At 41.0% G+C, this 21,844-nt stretch overlaps 1 protein-coding gene across 8 annotated transcripts in view; it reads left to right on the forward strand.

The window, feature by feature from the left end:
- The window catches only part of LHFPL2 (LHFPL tetraspan subfamily member 2), a 194,724-nt gene that overhangs the window by 162,423 nt on the left and 10,457 nt on the right, over positions 1-21,844 (forward strand). For all 8 annotated transcript variants that reach the window (XM_038401306.2, XM_038401312.2, XM_043515308.1 and 5 more), the window contains one exon: positions 3,159-3,918. In XM_038401306.2, the coding sequence (XP_038257234.1) occupies positions 3,489-3,918 (430 nt within the window). In that variant the 5' untranslated portion in view covers positions 3,159-3,488. The remainder of the gene's footprint in view (positions 1-3,158; positions 3,919-21,844) is intronic.

Genomic DNA, 21,844 nt, shown 5'->3' on the forward strand with positions numbered 1-21,844 from the left:
TATCTGTGGTGCAGTCCCAGACTGCGGCGGGAGATGGAAAGAACAGATAGATTGAGCAGTGAGGGTGCTGAGAGAGTCTGCAGTCCATTGACAGCTCTATTTCTGGATCCGTAAGGTGTTTGGCAGTGAGCAGGGCTCCTGAATATGTAAGAACTTCTGCAGCAACATGGATCACCTAAGTCTGCTACTCTCAGCATTAATCAATGAGGATGAGATGCCATGTACTTGTATGTTGGATGTTATGACTTGTTTTTTATTACTCACTTAAAGCAAAGCAAAAATTAAGAATACTGTGCAATATCAGTTCTGCGGAACTATTTCAAAATCTTGGAACTGTGATATGTTTCTATAGATCTGATGTGTTCCAGTGGGTGGGTTATTTCCAGTTGCACTTCTGTTTTGCTCTTTTTTGAGAAGTAAGCTGGAACAGCAACAGTAGGCCGCAGTCTAGCTAGGAAGCTGTTTCAGTGAAATAGTATGAGATTTCAGAGTAGCAGCCGTGTTAGTCTGTATTCGCAAAAAGAAAAGGAGTACTTGTGGCACCTTAGAGACTAACAAATTTATTAGAGCATAAGCTTTTGTGAGCTACTGCTCACTTCATCGGATGCATTTGGTGGAAAAAACAGAGGGGAGATTGATATACACACACAGAGAACATGAAACAATGGGTTTATCATACACACTGTAAGGAGAGTGATCACTTAAGATAAGCCATCACCAGCAGCAGGGGGGGAAAGGAGGAAAACCTTTCATGGTGACAAGCAAGATAGGCTATTTCCAGCAGTTAACAAGAATATCTGAGGAACTGTGGGGGGTGGGGTGGGGGGGAGAAATAACATGGGGAAATAGTTTTACTTTGTGTAATGACTCATCCATTCCCAGTCTCTATTCAAGCCTAAGTTAATTGTATCCAGTTTGCAAATTAATTCCAATTCAGCAGTCTCTCGTTGGAGTCTGTTTTTGAAGCTTTTGTTCTCCAACTGGTTTTTGAATGTTATAATTCTTGACATGTGATTTGTGTCCATTCATTCTTTTACGTAGAGACTGTCCAGTTTGACCAATGTACATGGCAGAGGGGCATTGCTGGCACATGATGGCATATATCACATTGGTAGATGCGCAGGTGAACGAGCCTCTGATAGTGTGGCTGATGTGATTAGGCCCTATGATGGTGTCCCCTGAATAGATATGTAGCCAGAGCTGGCAACGGGCTTTGTTGCAAGGATAGGTTCCTGGGTTAGTGGTTCTGTTGTGTGGTGTGTGGTTGCTGGTGAGTATTTGCTTCAGATTGGGGGGCTGTCTGTAAACAAGGACTGGCCTGTCTCCCAAGATTTGTGAGAGTGATGGGTCGTCCTTCAGGATAGGTTGTAGATCCTTGATGATGCGTTGGAGAGGTTTTAGTTGGGGGCTGAAGGTGATGGCTAGTGGTGTTCTGTTCTTTTCTTGGTTGGGCCTGTCCTGTAGTAGGTGACTTCTGGGTACTCTTCTGGCTCTGTCAATCTGTTTCTTCACTTCAGCAGGTGGGTATTGTAGTTGTAGGAATGCATGATAGAGATCTTGTAGGTGTTTGTCTCTGTCTGAGGGGTTGGAGCAAATGCGGTTATATCGTAGCGCTTGGCTGTAGACAATGGATCGTGTGGTATGATCTGGATGAAAGCTAGAGGCATGTAGGTAGGAATAGTGGTCAGTAGGTTTCCGATATAGGGTGGTGTTTATGTGACCATCGCTTATTAGCACCGTAGTGTCCAGGAAGTGGATCTCTTGTGTGGACTGGTCTAGGCTGAGGTTGATGGTGGGATGGAAATTGTTGAAATCATGGTGGAATTCCTCAAGGGCTTCTTTTCCATGGGTCCAGATGATGTAGATGTCATCAATGTAGTGCAAGTAGAGTAGGGGCATTAGGGGACGAGAGCTGAGGAAGCGTTGTTCTAAGTCAGACATAAAAATGTTGGCATACTGTGAGGCCATGCAGGTACCCATCGCAGTGCCGCTGATTTTGAAGGTATACATTGTCCCCAAATGTGAAATAGTTATGGGTGAGGACAAAGTCACAAAGTTCAGCCACAAGGTTAGCTAGGACATTATCAGGGATACTGTTCCTGACGGCTTGTAGTCCATCTTTGTGTGGAATGTTGGTGTAGAGGGCTTCTACATCTTCTACATAGTGGCCAGGAGGGTGTTTTTAGGAAGATCACTGATGGATTGTAGTTTCCTCAGGAAGTCAGTGGTGTCTTAAAGATAGCTGGGAGTGCTGGGAGTGTAGGGCCTGAGGAGGGAGTCTACATAGCCAGACAATCCTGCTGTCAGGGTGCCAATGCCTGAGATGATTGGGCGTCCAGGGTTTCCAGGTTTATGGATCTTGGGTAGCAGAGAGAATACCCCAGGTTGGGGTTCTAGGGGTGTGTCTGTGCGGATTTGTTCTTGTGCTTTTTCAGGGAGTTTCTTGAGCAAATGCTGTAGTTTCTTTTGGTAACTCTCAGTGGGATCAGAGGGTAATGGCTTGTTCATTCATTGCAAGACTGTCCAATATGATCCTGACATGAAAGAGCTTGTATCCTCTCTCATTCCCAGAGGTACCCAATGTCATTCTGTTTGAGTCCCAGCACTAAATACAGGGCAGCACTCTAACATTGCAGTTACTAAAAACTACCTAAACAAGTGTGAGCATTTTACTGGATAACTCCCAAAAGCTAGTACTTTCAACGGGTGGGTTGTCGGTAGCTGGGTATGTTTGGAGTTGCTGGGACCTTGCTTATAAAGTTTTTGACAGGTTTCAGAGTAGCAGCCGTGTTAGTCTGTATTCGCAAAAAAGAAAAGGAGTACTTGTGGCACCTTAGAGACTAACAAATTTATTTGAGCGTAAGCTTTCGTGAGCTACAGCTCACTTCATCGGATGCATCAAAGTTTTTGACAAATAGCTGCAAGTAGGATGGGACAAAACAGATATTGTAAGTACAGCAGTGCAGCAAGAGATTAATCACTCCATTGAGTCTAAGCTGGGAAGTTTCCAGGAGGCTGTATTTGACAGGCCCTTGTTAGAACTTTCATATGTTGATTTAGATCTTTGCAAAACATTGGATTGTTCTCTGAAGCTGCAGGGATAGAGTCGAGCTTTTTTTCCTCTCTGCTAACATTTTTATCTTCTTTCTCTCCTCTAGGTGTGTGATGTAAAAGCAGTGGGCAGTCCTTGGGCCCTCCCCCACACTATTGTAATGTCATGTGCCAGTATGAATATTAAAGCAGAAACGCATACTTCAGTACTCAGCAACCAAAGGAGAAACTAAACACTGAGAACAAATGACTGGACTTCTTGCAAAACTTTGGGCTGCTAACTGCTTCTCCTTCCCTGCTATTGTGAAACAGCTAGAAGAGCAGAACTGAAGCAGCATTTTTTGTGGATATTTTCTCTTTTTTTAATTTAATTTTTTCCCCTTTGTTTTGGGTTTCAGACTCTCAAACTGCACTGACCATAAGCACTGGACAGCAATATGTGTCATGTCATTGTAACTTGTCGCTCAATGCTGTGGACACTCCTGAGTATTGTCGTGGCTTTTGCAGAGCTCATAGCTTTCATGAGTGCAGATTGGCTAATTGGCAAAGCCAAGCCTGTGAGCTCTGAAGATATGGACAACAGGACAGGAGGCTCACAGGCGCCTTACCATCCAACTTTAGGCATCTATGGACGTTGCACCAGAATCTCCCACATGCAGGTTTCCAGACGGGACACGCTTTGTGGGCCCTATGCAGAGAACTTTAATGAGATTGCCAGTGGGTTCTGGCAGGCTACCGCTATTTTCCTAGCTGTGGGGATCATGATTCTCTGTGCTGTGGCATTTGTGTCTGTCTTTACTATGTGTGTGCAGAGTATAATGAAAAAAAGTATTTTTAATGTCTGTGGGCTGCTACAAGGGATTGCAGGTAAGTGTGATGTGACAGCAACTGAAAACTTCCCCAGCGATTTTATACAGATCTCTTCCATATGCCAGTGTTTAGGAATTGGTCTTGTTTGAATAGCTAATCATCATGTAATACATTGACACCGGCAGGAGGATTAAGGATTGCACTGTGCCAAGACCAAAGTTTCCTATGTTGCTGTGCAAGTCTTTCTTCCATTTGAAAAGTGTGTTTCAGTAACAAGGAATCTTGACTTAGCTTTGCTTTGTGTTGTTAGCAAACACTGGCACCAACAATAGTGTGTCTGCCTCTCGCTACTTTAATGATTTTTCCATTAGTTCTGAACGCAGTTCTCTGTGTCTGTGTCTCACACTTCGGGGTTGTGGTGAGAGTAAATCCCAGTCATAGGGCTATATTTGCATGCACAGTTCCCTTTGCAGGCATTTATCCAAGAACACTGTTTGACCCATGGTGCTTGCTAAATAAGACCCTTTCTGACTCATCGGGGAGTTCAGTTGCTTTGGAAGAGGTGATTTTACCTTTTCACTGCCTAAATGATGGTCATTTGAACTGAACAAATGAATTGGCTTCTGGTCATTTCTAAGTGTCCTGAGAAATTTGGTCAGATATTGTTCAGTTTTATTGCATATTTCCTGGAGCTTAACAAAAATTCTGTGCAGTGAGATCAAAAAATGAATGCTAAGTTCCTCCCTTTCCAATGGATGTTAGCTAATAGTTCTGGGACCTTTCATTAATAAGCAGTGTAAAAAACCACACTCATGTGAAAGTTTTTGTATTATACACTCTCCTCTGATCATTTCAGGACAGAGGATATTCTTCAGCTATAACTATAAAGACTTTCATGGATCTACTTGGGAGTCACTAGGATGGCAGCAGGAAATAGGATATGTACAGATGTGTTTTTCTTCGTCCACTGGGCTGTGCTCTGAACCAGCTATGTTCAAACCATAGAAAAAGGTTTTGTTCAAAAGCAGGTTGGCATTTCAAATTGATTCTCATTTTAGGCAGCCCAGTTTGCCTGAAGGTAGTAAATGCCTATGTAGTCAAACAGTGTCCTGTTGGCTGCATGGTAAGAGGAGACGCAAGAGTGCAAGCTTAATCCTTTCTAAAACTCATTATATTTTGTGTTCAGTTGCGGGCTACTTTATGCCTAGTAGCAGGGTGGGTACATGGGAGTGTGTGAAGAGCCTTCCCCTGGCTGCATGCAAAGGAGCTCCAGGACTCTTGACTCCGCAAAATGGGGTGAGGAGAAGACCAGGCCTGGAATTAGCCAGCAGAGCTATCTACGTACAAGTGCAGCGTGCATTGCACCCTGAAATAGGGTGGTGTAGTAGCTCCCCCTGCACTCCGTGGAGATCCAGAATAAAGGTATCATGCTTGCTTCACACTACCCCCAGTGTAAGGCTGTGCCCTCAAGGCACAATAGAGCCCTAAATTGGCTCTCGATGCACCTGTTTAGATGGTGGCATACAACTAGCAAAGGGATTTTTAAAAAATAAAAACTGCACCTTTTTGGTCTGACCACTCCGTTTTGCAAATTCGCCATCACAAATATGAAAAATATACAGATCTGAATGTCAGAGCCATATGATCTCATGGTACGTTTTAGCTTTTCACCTTTTTAAATTGCCACTTATTTCAGAAAATAGCAGGTCAAGTGTCATGTTGCTGCAATGATATTCCCCTCTTTTTAAAATGAGGTGAATATTTATAAAGATTCTAATTTCAATATTAGTAGGAGGCAGATTCCTGTATCTAGAAAAACTGTTCTGAACTGGAGACCAGTTCTACTTGCCTCTGAAAAGGGAATATAAGAAAAAGAATTGTATGTTTTATAATTGAACCAGCTGTGCCTTTAGGAAGAATTATGGTCTCAAGAATTGAGCTATCTGATGTGTAGAGCATTTCTCAAGTTTAGGGAAGATGTCAGTCCCTCTTTCTGAGAAGTGCTGTCAATGGAAGCACTTCCTTCTTATAGCGTAGATAAATCTATGTAGCATGGACCAGGGTAATTGAAAGGTCACATTATTTAAAATGTTGCTATGGTAAAGGCCCATATAATTATTTGCAGCCAGCCATCTTGTGACTAGTGACTTGTTCTCTCAAGACTAATTTTACTGAATGCATTGCTGCTTTGTGCCGACAGTATTGCTGTATCTGGATAGCTGAAAATGTTTTGCTGATGACTTGTCTGAGGTTTAATTTTCTCAATTCCTGATTTTGGAAAACATTTAACCAAATGGTTCAAGAAGGACAGCTGTCAACATGGTTGAACTTTAAATAACAGAATTATAACAATATTCCCACATCTAGAGTAATGCTGCGCTATCAAAGCTCGTGAAGGACAGCCATGTGTGGTCCTGACTCCTTGTCTTAAGTTTTCTGATCTTTCAAATGTGATTCTGTAAATAAGCAGGTTTCAGAGTAGCAGCCGTGTTAGTCTGTATTCGCAAAAAGAAAAGGAGTACTTGTGGCACCTTAGAGACTAACAAATTTATTAGAGCATAAGCTTTCGTGAGCTACAGCTTACTTCATCGGATGCATTTGGTGGAAAAAACAGAGGGGAGATTGATGTACACACATAGAGAACATGAAACAATGGGTTTATCATACACACTGTAAGGAGAGTGATCACTTAAGATGAGCCATCACCAGCAGCCGGGTTTCATGTTCTCTGTGTGTGTATATCAATCTCCCCTCTGTTTTTTCCACCAAATGCATCCGATGAAGTGAGCTGTAGCTCACGAAAGCTTATGCTCTAATAAATTTGTTAGTCTCTAAGGTGCCACAAGTACTCCTTTTCTTTTTGTAAATAAGCAGGGGGAATAACGTTCATGAAGTGGCTTTGCTTTTCTCTATGTGTGAGACAAATTTGCAGTTATGTAGTACATCTTTTCTTCAAAGATGTGATGCTCTTACTTCAGGCTCCAACCAGAGCACAAGCATTTACAGGAACTAAGGATCTATCAGACTTAATGACATTTAAAATCTCTATATCTTTGCTACAAGGACTAAATGTAATTAAAAACATTCTGCAAGTTAATCTATTCCTGGAATTCATCATGAAAAAAACCCAATAATGGACACCGGATGTATCATTTCTGTCTAGCATCTTAGGTTGTGACCTGGGAGTTGTCTGAGGTGAAATTGTAGATTACAAAAATGCATCTCTTCTGTTATGGCATTGGTTCAACTTCTGCCCTTGAACAAATGTGTGGAGCTCCTGTTTAGGTCAGCGGGAGCCACACACATATCTAGTTGACAGAGAGTTTTTGTTTGTTGCAGACAATTAGAAGTATAAAGCTTAATAGAAAAAAATCTGCTTCTTTAAAAAGGCCCTTCCAAAATCTTGGAATTCCTTTGTAGTGGAGTAAGTCTTTCAGCACTCACTTTTAAGACTGTAATTCCTTTTATTTATTCCTTTTATTTATTATTATTAAACGTGGAAGTGCAGAAATATTAATTGGCAATCTTAATTTTGTAAACATATCATGCCATCAAGAAACGAATCTGTCATCTGTTCCAAAGAGTGGAACCATATCATTAGATAAATAATTATCATCTAGCAGACTGGACAAGCATTCATTTGATTGTCTTTGTGAAGCATGCAGTCTGTTTTTAAGGCAACTGAATCACTTTGAATGCTAGGGGTAAATGATACACTGTTCTAAAATACATATAGTAATTGATAAGCAAATAATTCCCGGTAGATTGTCATAGTAACTATCAAGCTGCAGATAGTTAATTATCAACAGTCCATGAGTCATATGTGCATATTATCATCATTTATTTATTTGTAGTGCTTAGAGGCCCCAATCAGGACTTGAGACCCCAGTGTGTTAAGCAGTGTATATGCCCTTAAAGAAAATCTAATCCCTGCCGAAAGAGTTTACAATCTAAGTAGATTGTATTAATAAATAACCTTCCGATCCTGGCATTCATGTTTACTCCTTATTCTTGTGTCCTGATTGACACTGTAAATTGTTTTAAAAAGCAGAGCTGCTTACAGTGACATCAGACTTCAATCTCTGGTACAATTTAGTTTCATTATGGGATTGGTGGTTATAAACTTTTTTTTAAATCAGCCTTATTGGTATTTAAAAAAAAACAACAGTGAACCGTAGGCTCTAAATAGATAGATAGTAAATATCTGAGTTTGAATGCTAAGCAGATATTGTCCTTCATTTTATATGAATTTGGCTGAACAGTTATCTGCCCTAGTGATTTCAGACTGGCTTATGAATGTGTGGGCTGGGACTTGTCAGCAGAGACCTTCAGTGACACCCTATCCACATGTCAGAACAATGGGACCAGATTAGCAGCGTGAATAACTTGACATTATCTGAACTCTGAGACATCAGCAGGCCAGTCTGTTTCCGTATGGGGAACAGCACAATGTAACTCTGACAGAGCTTTACAAACAAAATAAAAATGTTTCTTAATATATTGGAAAGGCAGTTTAATTTGTTACTTTCATTTGAATTATTTGATTTAATTTGCCTTTCTTTGCTGAAACAATAATATATTACCAATCAGGCCTATTAAATGGATGATGTAGCCCACAGGTCCTAAAACCCTTTCATAGTGTGGGCTATTTTTTTTTAAAGGGAGCCATCTTGGGGACTACCTTTCCTTGTCCTCCTCCCCTGTTGCCAAACTGGGACCCCCATTCTTCAAAATCTGTTCTCCACACCATTACATTCAAAACCAATTTCACCCCATATTTATTATTTAACACATTGCGTTAGCAGCTAAAGCCCACCATCAGGTGGGGACTACCATTGTGTTTGGCATTGTACAAACATATAATAAATGATAGTCCCTGTCTCAAAGAACTTAGCGCCTAGAAGACAAGATGTCAAGATTCCTTCCCCACTCTGACCTCTAGGGTACAGATGTGGGGACCTGTATGAAAACCTCCTAAACTTACTTTTACCAGCTTAGGTTAAAACTTCCCCAAGGTACAAACTATTTTACTTTTTGCCCTTGGACTTTATCGCTGCCATCACCAAACGTCTAACTGGTATATTACTGGGAAAGAGTCCATTTGGAAATGTCTTTCCCCCCCCCCAAAATCTTCCCTTACCTTACACCCCCTTTCCTGGGGAAGGTTTGATTAAAAACCAGTTTGCATAGGTGAACACAGACCCAAACCCTTGGATCTTAAGAAGAATGAATAAACATTCAAATTCTTAAAAGAAGAATTTTAATAGAAGAAAAAGTAAAAAGAATCACCTCTGTAAAATCAGGATGGTAAATACCTTACAGGGTAATCGGATTCAAAACATAGAGAATCCCTCTAGGCAAAATCTTAAGTTACAAAAAGACACAAAAACAGGAATCTACATCCCATTCAGCACAGCTTATTTTCTCAGCCATTTAAAGGAATCAGAATCTAACGCATATCTAGCTAGATTACTTACTAAGTTCTAAGACTCCATTCCTGTTCTGTCCCCAGCAAAAGCATCACACAGACAGAAGAAGCCTTTGTTTGTCCCTCCCTCCAGCTTTTGAAAGTATCTTGTCTCCTCATTGGACATTTTGGTCAAGTGCCAGCGAGGTTATCCTAGCTTCTTAACCCTTTACAGGTGAAAGGGTTTTTCCTCTGGCCAGGAGGGATTTTAAAGGTGTTTACCCTTCCCTTTATATTTATGACACAAGACATAACAGGTGCTGAACTAAGCAAGCAGGCCAGGGTGGCATGGGACAGATGGGATAACATAAATATAAGAGGATGTGCACATTCTCAGCCTGTCAGTAGTAGTGATCACAGTTCTCCATTTACCAAGCTGTTAACAGGTTTTCAGTTTACCATCAGTTCCTCACCATCCTCACAGTTTCCCTCACCCCAGGACAAATCAAAAAAATCTCCACTCCCAGAGGATTAATTTCCCCTCCACAATGAACATCAGTTTTCCCCAGTGATATTCAGTACACACTTGGAATCAATTGTAAAAAAAAGCTAAATCTCAGTTTGCTTCAAACAATTGTTCATCAGGTGATCTGGCCTCCTCCCACCTGAAGCCCTTTCCAGGATCCTACTCCCCTATCACAAGTCCCCACCATGTTCCACCCCCCTTGTCCCCTTCAGTGTTCCCTCCTTCTAATCCTATCCTCTTCTCCAGCAGTTTCTCCACGGTGCTCCTCCTGTTCCCTCCCCATGAGGCTGCCCTGTCTTCCACAAACCACGATTGAAGGGCTCTCCGGAGCCCAGTTTGGGAACTTCTGATCTAATCTTTTGTTAATAACAGTGATTTATGCCTCTCTGGATTTCTCTTAAGAGGAAAAACTCTGTTTTTTTCAATTGTTTGTATTTGCTGCATCTTGGTACAATTAATCCCATCTCTGATTATTTTAGTAGCAGCTCTCTATCATCCATTTTAATATGTCATGACAGCACAGTTGTGTGCCCTCCACCCACAAGCTTTGCTATATCAGTTCCAGTTTCCTTAGCAAGCATCTGTCAAGGCTCAATTTTTTCCAAAGCATGGCTGTTTTTAGCTGATGTAGTCAGGATGTAAACTAGTTGTTTGTTGTAGATATACAAATTCTGTCTCACAAATTGCTGCTGTGGACTTCAAAAATGCAGCTGTACATCTGTCAAGTCCAACATGTTATCCAGCTTTTAAACTATCGATCAAGAAAATCCAGTAAGCTAGTGACTCAGGCAATTAAGAGCAATCAAATAAGATCATCCATTCAAAAACTCTCTAACCCACATTTGAATGCAGCTGTGCATTACAGCATAATCACTGCTGCCGAAAAGGATAGTATTAAAATAACTTTTGTGTAGGTGATGTAATATGTTGGTTTTTGTTGAAAGCTTATAGACATAATTTATTTTTGTTTTGTGTATCTCTTATAGAAAAAGAGACAATCTTTTAGCATCTCTCCTTGTTGCCTCAGGAAAGTTTCAGACTTAAATATGTTCCCTCTTTCAAAATATTTAATATAATATTAATATTGAAGTTAATTTAAATTCTTGACAAACTGGCTTATTAAATAAATAAAATATAATAAACATTTTAAAAAAACCTAAGTACTAAATGTGCTTGAATTTTAGTGCCAGGTTAACAACAGTGGAAACTGATCCGGTGTTGTTAATCTGGCACTAAAATTCATAGCGTGTGTGTGAGATATATATGTATGTTACACACACACACACAGTTCAGTGTGGACTTGAGATTGTATGGGGAGTGCCACAAGGGTCACTATTACATTCTCATGACAGATCAGCGATTTGGAGGAATAAATGTGCAGCCAGTTGATGAAATGTGCTTGATGACAAAAAACAGGTTGGGAAGGAGGAAGGAAGGTGCAGTCAGGATAAAGAGAGGAGATCAAAGTTCAGAATTAAACAGATTAGAGATAAACTGCTAACTCTATTTATGATACTGAAACATAAAATAATCTGACCAAGGACAACCGATATGTCGGATGTATGGATGAATGCATAAAAAGCTGTGACACTCCCCTAACCATCTCAGTCCACATTGAACAGTTTATGGGCCCAAAGTACCTTCTTCTATCTTTGATATCCAAGCTATTTTTCTTGTTTATATAGTGCCATAAATGAAAACCTCCTAAGCTTACTTTTACCAGCTTAGGTTAAAACTTCCCCAAGGTACAAACTATTTTACTTTTTGCCCTTGGACTTTATCGCTGCCATCACCAAACGTCTAACCGGTATATTACTGGGAAAGAGTCCGTTTGGAAATGTCTTTCCCCCCAAAAATCTTCCCTTACCTTACACCCCCTTTCCTGGGGAAGGTTTGATAAAAACCCTCACCAGTTTGCATAGGTGAACACAGACCCAAACCCTTGGATCTTAAGAAGAATGAAAAAACATTCAAATTCTTAAAAGAAGAATTTTAATAGAGGAAAAAGTAAAAAGAATCACCTCTGTAAAATCAGGATGGTAAATACCTTACAGGGTAATCGGATTCAAAACATAGAGAATCCCTCTAGGCAAAATCTTAAATTACAATAAGACACAAAAATAGGAATCTACATCCCATTCAGCACAGCTTATTTTCTCAGCCTTATGGATAATTAACATTGGCGTTTCCTGTAACAAAGAGCTTAATTATTTTTCCATTTACATGGACAACTTGAAATTTTATAGGCTCCAAAATGTAGCCACTCTTCAAAACTTTTTCTCACCATTATTTTTTGAGGCATAGCCTGTCATTTTCTAGCACTCTTTAATGTGACAAACCCATCCACGACTTGCCTGAGCAACCAGAACCCTACAGTGCTGGAGGAGTTTGTCTGAGCATGTTTGAGTGACTGACTTGAAGTGGGACTTAAGCCCTACGGTTTCTGCACTCATTCCCATTAGGAAGATCATTCCTAGGGGAAGAGGAAGGCAAGCTGAACTTCATGCATTTGTGTGTGTGAGATGTGGACTATTTGTGGCTGGGAGCTAAGGATGAATCTGGAATTGCATGTAGTGAGTGGCGGAATCCAGATGTAGTCAGGATTGGAAATGTGCAGGGGAGGAGCAGAACTGGCTAGTTCTTTGGGAATTGTGGTGTGGCGGGGAGGTGTGATTTGAGAACTGCTGGGATACAGGGTGGGAATTGGGAATTGTGAGAAAGTTGAGAAGAAAGCAGGGGGTCAGTCAGAACTTGCTGCTGAGACGGGGATAAATAGAGGTGGAAATGTACTGGAGCGTCCTTTGGGGTTGGGAGGTAAACTGGAGGAAATAGGGTCTTGTAATGGAGTGGGGCTATTAGAACTTGCTGTGGAGCTGTAAAATGCATGATGGGAACTGCTAGAGAGAATCTAAGGGAAGGAGGATTTTGGAATTATTGTGCTGGGTAGCCCAGAGTGATCAGAAGTTGTAAGTGGAGGTGGAAAATAAGGAATCAGACTCTGCTGGGGGAAATAAGGATATGCTAGGGAGCAGGGAGGTAAGATATGGCATGGATTTGCCTGGAGTCTTGCTGCTTGTGGACTAATGGAGGCAGATGCTAGACAAATGGGGTGGAGAAAAAGATGCAGTGTGTTGAAACAGAGCAGCAATTCAGTTAAGTGGATGCAGTATGGATGCAGCAATTCAGTTAAGTGGATGCAGTACCAAACCCAGTAAACCTCTATATGTTTTTACGAACAAGTGTTTCCTTCTAATATTCAACCTACAATGTTTTGTCTAATGCCAGTGTTCTAAATTCTTCAAAAAAAACAAAGTGTGTGTGTGGTGAGAAGGTGTTATAGTGGAAATCCTGACAGAGCCTTAACTTCTGTAGCATTTTGAATAGTGTGGAATAAGACTTCCTCTAACTTACATGGCCAAATGCCAGTGTGACAGCTAATACATACTTGGCTGCTGAAAGTTCAGACTCAGGGGACCACTGTGTGGAGGAAGAAGAGGGAGAATATGCCAAAGAAGGAAAGCTGTGCTAACATTAGGTATATAACATGCTGAACAGCCAGTGAAGTAAAGGTACAGTACAACTGACTTTAAAAGAAACGTATAAATATATCCCTATAAGAAACAGTTATGCAGAGTTTGTTTGGACCATGTTGTACATGATCTGGTGTGATATAATTAATGTTTTCTCATATTAGGGATGTGTGTTGCTTGTTCTTTTATTATTTTTATACCAATTCAAATTCTTACAAAAGTAGAATTTTTGGTCATTGTGCATCTTTCCATTTAAGTGATAAATGATGACAAATTGAAATAACAGGGAGGTATCCAAAACAAAATATGAGTTTGGGCAAATGGCGCGGGTGGTGTAGAGGGGAGGCGGGAGTTGACAACTGAATTTGCGGAGCAGGAGGAGAGAGAAAGAAAAGCCCAACACTCCCCTTGCTTCCTTTTTAAGAATAAAATTACGGCATGGTGCAGTACAGGACTGGTTGAGGGAAAAAAAACAACATATCGTTCTGCATCCTTCTGGCTTTTTCTCTGTTGCAGCCTTTTAACAGTATTTTTACTCTCTATTTGTAGACCCATCATCTTTATTTGTGATTGTGTATTATATATATATATATAATATGTAAAACTCCTGCTCTAAGTACTGCCTCTTTTTCCTTCCTCTTGTCTCTTCCTCTATCACTCCTCTCTGCTCCTTTTCTTATTTCTTCTCTTTCTTATGACACTCACCCTCTCCTCTGCTCTCCCCATCTGCCTCCCCACCACTCTCTCTGCCACACTCATTCACTCCCCACTCCATCTGCTGTAGCAGTTCTTTCTGAGTCTGCTTCCTTTCCCCCACCCTTCCCTCATCCCCATCCCCCAGTCAGGAACAAAGGCTCTTTAGTCCATCTGTACCCAGCCACAATCTGGTATTTTCCAGGGAGGTGAGAAATCTTGCTGCTGGGCCAGTAGCCACTTGGCTTTCGATGCGGCTGAGCTCCTTGAATGTTGTTCTTATCACAGCATAGCATGGAGTCAGAGCAAGCTCTAATGGCAAATGGATCTGAATGTGGGAGAGTGCTGGCTTGATGTCTCATGTGATGGGGGCCAATGCTGAGGTGTATTCTGGAGTGCAGGAGAAAATGTGGCAACAAGTGAAAGGCTGAGGGTCAGATAAGTACCTGTTGTGAGTGTCACAAGCTCAGCTGGCTGACAGGTCCTTCAGGTGGCCAGAATCTGGAGGGGTTCAAAATAACTTGGATAAAAGAAACAGTAAAACCACCCAGGGTACCAGGACTTTCCTAGACATACTAGAACTGGTGCTATTATAGCTCATGAGTTTTTATTTCAAAGACATCACTTCTGTTAGGCTAGATTTCATGGTCAGATCATTTCAGATGTTGCCAAGATATGCCTGTATGAACACACTAATCCTTCATTGGGGTCATAGTAACTCTTGGTGTGTCACTGGAGACCCAGCAGATTATACACTTTCAGTCTTCACTGATTAGGTTTGGCAGTGACATTATTTTGTTTTCACTCCTAGGAAATGTAGCTTGTAAATTATAGAATAGCTCTAGGCTCTTTAATAGGGTTGTATTGAGTGTTTTTTTTTTCCATTGAATAACATTTTATCTTGCCGCACATGAATACCAGATTCCATTAACTGTGCTGAAAGTCTCCAACAGCCAAGCTAAAGGGGTAATGGGGCACTTTTTAAAACTCTTGTTTTTTCTTCTAAGATTTTAGGTAATACAGTTCTGACTGCCCTGTTTTAAACATTAGGACAAGGATAATAGAATAGTGAATTTCACTTCCAGATCTCATAGGGTTACGTCTACACTGGAATAAAAGATCCATGGCATGGCTGCGGTTGGCCCTGGTCAGCTGACTCAGGCTCATGGGAATTCGGCTGTAGGGCTAACTTTGCAGTGTAGACATTGTCTCCAGGCTGAGCCCAAATATCTACACAGCAATTTTACAGCACCAGAGACTGAGTCCTGCAAGCCTGAGACAGCTGACCTGGGCCAGCCACAGATGTTTAGTTGCTGCATAGACGTAGCCATAGTCTAACCTATTGTAACATGTAGGGTGCAAACACTGCAGGGGACTATTTAAACTATTAATATCGTTTATATATTTATAAAAAACTATAAATTTAGTTTATAACCACTGAAGATTTTTCATTGAAATTAAAAACAAGAAATAGTTTAAAGCATCTCTGTTAGCTCTGAAGGCCTAACTGTCAGTTAGTTGCTCTGTTCTTGCTCTTGGTATAGGAATGCCAAGTGGCAGTGGGAGGAAACAATGGGGCTTTGAACCACCCCTTTATTCTTCTCATAGTCTGGGCCCTCATTCTTTGATGTCTGGTAAAGCGGCCTTAGTTGGTACAGCTTACACTCTGCTTCCCCTAACCGTACTCCCTCCTTCTGTCTCTCTCTCCTCCCACCCCGCTCTGCGGCTAGAAGGTGGTCTGAAGAAGAGCTACTCCAGGAGTTGTGGACCAGTGAAGGAACCTTATAGCGGAGGAATAGAATACTCCTGGGGTTCTGTTTGGACCCACTTTACAATATTGGTGCTGTGTCACAGGGCCATTTCACAATAGAGAACCAACCCATAGGCCGCCTAGATTTTTGAAGAAAATCAAAATGTTGGTTTAGCCATCCCTAAGTAGCATGACAGGCATGTGCTTTTCACTTTTCAAATGAGCAGGATACAATTTGTATATGCTAATAAGGGGGCTGGCATGGACCAGTGTTGCAATGGTTATATCTAGTGTTGTAAAACATCCGTTATTGCTTTCCTTTGCTTCTATGGACAGAATAATTCAGGTTGACTTGTGGTCAGAGAGCCATAGGTCCTGTATTTCCACTCATAACTAAAGAACATTCTGAATCTATTATCCACAGTATAAACTGAATGTTTAGTTACTAATTTATCACAGATTTTATGGCAAAATAGTACTTAATGGCAGCAGACAGCACTCTACTTATTCTCAAGGATTCTTAATCTTTAAAAATGTTGAATGCTCCATTTTGCCCCAGTAGGCCAGAGTGAAAACTGACCTAAAATTGAGACTGGTGGCTAGATTAGTTGTTGTGTCTGTTGTGCAGGAGATGTGGGTTACAATCCTCTCCTTGTATTCCTTCCTCTGTTGCCATGGGCTGGAAAGACTGGGGGTGTGGGGGCAGCATAGTCAGCTTATGAAAGAGGAAAGCTGGAATGCTTTGAGTTGTTCAATAGCAACAACTCCTACTAATTAAAGAGCTGAGTTGATAGCTTCAAAGGCATCCCAGCAGGTTCTCCATGGGAAAGAGGGTAAGATACCTATGTTGTCAGGATCTCAAGAGGAACTTGTGAAGCAAGAGAGAGAGTTTAAATCCTTAGGGTTCCACTCCCATGAGAAGGGTTGGAATGAATGAGGGGAAATTAGTAGTAGTGGTGGGAGAATTTAATCATCATTTATACAGCGCCCAAGTCATACTTAATACATTTTTTTTGTATTGCTGAAATCTTGTAAACTCTTCAGTTTTCATGGATGTGACGTTTAATCTTGACTCTACCAATAGGACTACCACATGGTTCCACTGAACCATTCTGAAGTGCAGCAAGGCTGGTCCACGCACCCATTTACTTCTGCAACCCATGAGAGGGGTTAGGTCTTTTTTTAAATCAATTTGCTTCCAATTTTCTTCTCCTCAACTAACAGGGAGTCCAACCACAGTGTTAAAAGGTGATGGAGAGCGGGTGCTTACACACACCTTTATTGTTAAAAGAATGGGTTGCAGGCCACGAAACAAGTGTGACAGAGAAGAGAGTTACATTGTACAGTAACTCCTCACTTAACGATGTAGTTATGTTCCTGAAAAATGCAACTTTAAGTGAAATAATGTTAAATGAATCCAGTTTTCCCATAAGATTTAATGTAAATGTGGGGGGTTAAGTTCCAAGGAAATTTTTGGGGGGCAGACAAAAGGCATTATATTCTGTACTATACTGTGGTTGGGAGGTGCCCCTGGCTCACCCCACACAGGCACAGCCTGCTGCAGGCAAGGATGGTAGGAAGCACCTTGCGCAGCAGCAGCTTCCCCACCCAGAAGAACAGGCACCAACTTTGCCGGGGGATGTTCCAGGCCCGCCTCTTCCCATCCCCACTCCCTCCAGGCCCACCTCTTACCACCTCCACTCCACCTCCTCTGCGGAGCATGCCGTGTCCCTGCCCCTCCCCCTCCTCCCAGAAAGTCCTAAGTGCTGTCAAACAGCTGTTTGGCAGTGGGGGAAGCACTGGGAGGGAGGGGGACGAGGCGGAGAAGAGGAACTTGTGCAGGCAGCCAAATGACATTATAAGGGAGCATTGCACAACTTTAAACGAGCATGTTCCCTAATGGAGCAGCAACGTAACTTCGAAACAACGTTAAGTGGGAGGACGTTAAATGAAGAGTTACTGTACCAGTAGCCAAAGCCATGCAGGCAGCACCTGCCTTGCTGTCATTCTGTCAAAACAATCCCCATGGAGGGTTACAAGCACTCTGATTTACTTTAGTTTAATTTAGTAGTGGCAGTGCATATTTCACTCTCATTGTAGCACACTGTATCCTGATTATTAGCCTTCTCTTCCATCTCTCAGACACACACTCCTGCAGTCTCAACACCATTTCCACATCTGTCCCCCCTCCTCCCATCCTATCTCTGTTTTGAATGATTAGTGAGCTTATACAGATTTGGTTCTAAATAAAGAAAAACTTGCCGTATTCACAATAAAGTGGTAGCCTTCATGAACAAAAGGATTAGCTTAGGTAGGCCTGAAAGTTAAGAGTTTATTCTTTTGGTCATTCTGTTTTGAAGAAGGGAACTGTGAAGGTATTTCTTTTTCTTCTCATAGTCACATGGGGTAGGGACTTTTTAAAGGTATTTTGGAAACAGTCTAAGCAGTTTCGAGAATTTGCCTGGCCACCATTTTAAACATGTCAGTCTCTTGTCTCAGGTGGAAGCTGTTCCAGATGAATTTGTATCTGCATATGGCTCCACTAGTCTGGAATTAATTATTGGGTCTCTCCTTCCTATCACTCAAGTAGGCTGAGCAATCTGCTGAGTAGCATTTTGCATAGCAGCTTCCCCTTCAACAGTCCTGTTTCCTATGTCTCGACGCTGCCTTTGTAAGCCTGAGCTCAGTTTTATAGTTAAATGGACACTGTCAATGTGGGGTTTTTTTACATTGACTGACTCTCTGAAATTGTTACGGGCTTTTTCTTTCCCTGTTTTATGTTTAGAAGGGTCTTTTGGTGATTAACATCACCAAAGGTGTTCAGGCCCGCTGCGCCTCATACTCTCCCCTTTTTTGCTGTCCAGCGTCCACACATGTGCCTGCTTCTTGCTGTCTGTCCACTTTGTTTCAATTCTGCTGCTGCTGTTACCAGTGAACACCTTCTTGCACACCTGAAAAAGGTATGCACCAGGAACAAAAGTGTGACACTGACTATACGCACAGTGGCGTCAATTACACAAATACGTTGGGGGGTGGGAGAGTGGGAATAATTTTCCCCCTCTAAACTCTGTCAGTTGCAATAAATGTAGGGGCTGTGGGTTACAGTAACAGTTACAGCATTTTCAGAAAGAAACACCATTTTTCAAGTCCCTTTAATTTGCTGATGGAACATGGTGGACCCCTTCAGGGAAATGCTGTAATGGTCTATCTACACAAAAGTCTTAGTCTGGATTTCAGAGTAGCAGCCGTGTTAGTCTGTATTTGCAAAAAGAAAAGGAGTACTTGTGGCACCTTAGAGACTAACACATTTATTTGAGCATAAACTTTCATGAGCTACAGCTCACTTCATCGGATGCAAAGTCTGGATTTGGAACAGAAGATCAGGATCCTTCTTAGTTTTCTCTCTAGATTCAGAGAGATGAGATGTGCACAAAAGTCTGCGGGACTGGTTATTTCACAGTGCTTCCAATAATTTAGCTTGTTTCTTCTCGTTAAGAATCTTCATTTGGGGCTTGGAATACTGTAAGGTTTTGTCCAGTAATTCCCCACCTTTTTCCTCTCAGATTAGGATTTCTGTGACTGGGTTCACCAGTCTCAAAGCCCACACAGTTTTGATATAATCAGCTTTAAATATAAGTAGATCGTTTATAAATTATAATTGAGGAAGTATGTCTAGAGCCAGAGCTGCTGAGCAGCAGGCTATACTGCAAATTCTTTGTCAGTTGACTGCTCAGTACCTGAGTGATTAGCAGGAGCAGAAGAACTTGTTAATTGCAGGTTGGTGGAGTCCTTCACAGACATTGTTTATGTCAGAAAACTCAATGTGTCTGAAAAAAAGTCCTGATGCCCGGTCTCTTGGGGCTAAATTGAGATTGCTGATTTGTGCATGTATTCTAGACAGAAAAACATACAGATGTGTGCCATTTATGTTTTGACAGAATGGAAGTGTGACATTGAGTAATGGAGGCAAGTTTACTTTTTCTAGTTGGTTAAATGCCTTTGGGGCTAGAGATCTAATCTCCCATCGGTATGCAGCGGATGAATGCAGTCAATACCATTAGGGCTGATGGAACTTCCCCATGCTTTTATGGGCGAATGATCCCCTCACACATTCTTACCCTTTTTTCTTTCTCCTCTTTTAAAATAATGCAGTAGTGTAGCTCTGTTCCTTGGGAACTTGCTACATTGCCACCTCATTGATCACATCTGGTTAATTTCCTGTTTCCTCAAGTTCAGAGATTTTTCACAATTTCTTTAGGGAATGAGAAGATAGTGTCAGGCTTTGCAATGGAAATTGGCTTTGTATATATACACTGTGTTTAATAAAGCACAACAGCAGCTGCATGGGAGACTGTCAGAATTAAATAGTGCGCCTCCACTTATCCAAATAAACAGCAGGGTAACTACATTCCTAAGGGGTTGTTTTCTGAGGTCAGGCCAGGGGATCTGCTTTACGTCACCAAAAAACGGCTGTTCTGCTGCAGTTCAGATCTTACTCCAAATGCTGACTAGCACACACTGTGACAAATTAGTGTTGAAGTTTGTTAATCAAATTGCTGTTTTTCCACAATGGTAGCCTGCGTCAACTGAACTGTATCAAAATCCTGAGTAACAAGTTTATCACAGTTTCTGTGTCTTCAGGACAAAAAAAAATTCTTAACCAAAGGAGAAGGGGGAAGACTCAACACTAATGTGCAAAACATTGCTATGTCTTTTTCAAGAGATTGTTTCACAAAAATACATTATGCTCTGTGGGTACTGATAATTTTATGCAGCAACCTAGGGTTTTTTGTTTTTGTGTTCTGAGGTGGGGTGGAGTATTTGCTTTTAGATCATCCAAATATAGAAGGGTTGATGTTTACATGATGTTAAACTACAGTATATTTTCTGAGTAGAAGCAATCTAAATAATGAAGTGGCCTTTTCCACTTCTTAAGACTTCTTTTGGAAGTCAGAAATTTTGAGTTTGATAAGCAAGTGTTATTCAGGCAAAGATGGTAAAATTCCCCAATTAACTATGAGGCAGTACTCTTGGTTGAAATAGACTTATATCAAAGAGTCTTAAATCAGAAAAAGAAAAGGAGTACTTGTGGCACCTTAGAGACTAACAAATCTACTTAAATCAGAGTGCTCATTGTATGTGCACAGGTTTTCTGGCCATGGCACGCGAGAGTATTGTAGCTTTGAGTTTTCTAGTTTTGTTTGTAGTCGTCTTGCTGAATGGACTGTAGTACATAGCCTTCCCTCATAACCCTCATCTCTGGTTTGTGACATCCCAACGGGAGGGTGACACGAAGTTGGTAAATAATAACAAAAAAGAAATTTGAGGAAGAAAAATTTGTATAAACAAATTTTTTAAACAAGGAGATTAAAAATATTGTATGAAATGGTAACGGAGACAGACACATTAGGCTAAGTTTTCAACTAGCCTGTACATTTCTTCTGGCAAACCTACGTGTGCAGAGGCAGTTTGGATGTTAACTTGAAGCTATAAATTATCACAAAAACACAAAAGGCTTTTTCAGGGGAAACTCAGCTTCAGAATGGGAATCGGTTTTTACTTTCCAGAATTACATGCTGTGTTCTGTATCTTGGACACTGGCAGCTAGACAAATACACTAGGATAAGGGTAAGTAGCTGATTTTTTTTAAAAAATCGTCATTAATATTTACTTAATCTTGTAGCCAGGTTAGTCTTGGAGTGAAGGAGTGGAGATCATTGTTGCTTGATTTGATTATGCTGACAAAATTATAGGACTCAAATCTGAGCTTTGTTCTTCTATGACTAACAAATATTTAAATGCTTTAATGTTATTTATTGAGTTTGCTCATAAATCTGTATAGTGCTGACTTAATATTTAATTGAAGCCAAATTCCAAAATGTCAGGGTTAGAACAGTTTTTAGTCTATGGAGAGGGCAGATTTAGACAAGAAACCAAGAGCCTGTGCTAGGACGCCCTCTTTTGTTGCTGTTCTCTGTGGATGTAAATGTATGCTAGACTCACCTTAGACACCTTTTTAAAAATTTGCTTTACAATTCACTTTAAATACTTTACTAAAAAAGTTTCACTCATATAGT

Source organism: Dermochelys coriacea, chromosome 5 (assembly GCF_009764565.3).
Source record: "Dermochelys coriacea isolate rDerCor1 chromosome 5, rDerCor1.pri.v4, whole genome shotgun sequence".
NCBI classification, from domain to species: domain Eukaryota; kingdom Metazoa; phylum Chordata; order Testudines; family Dermochelyidae; genus Dermochelys; species Dermochelys coriacea.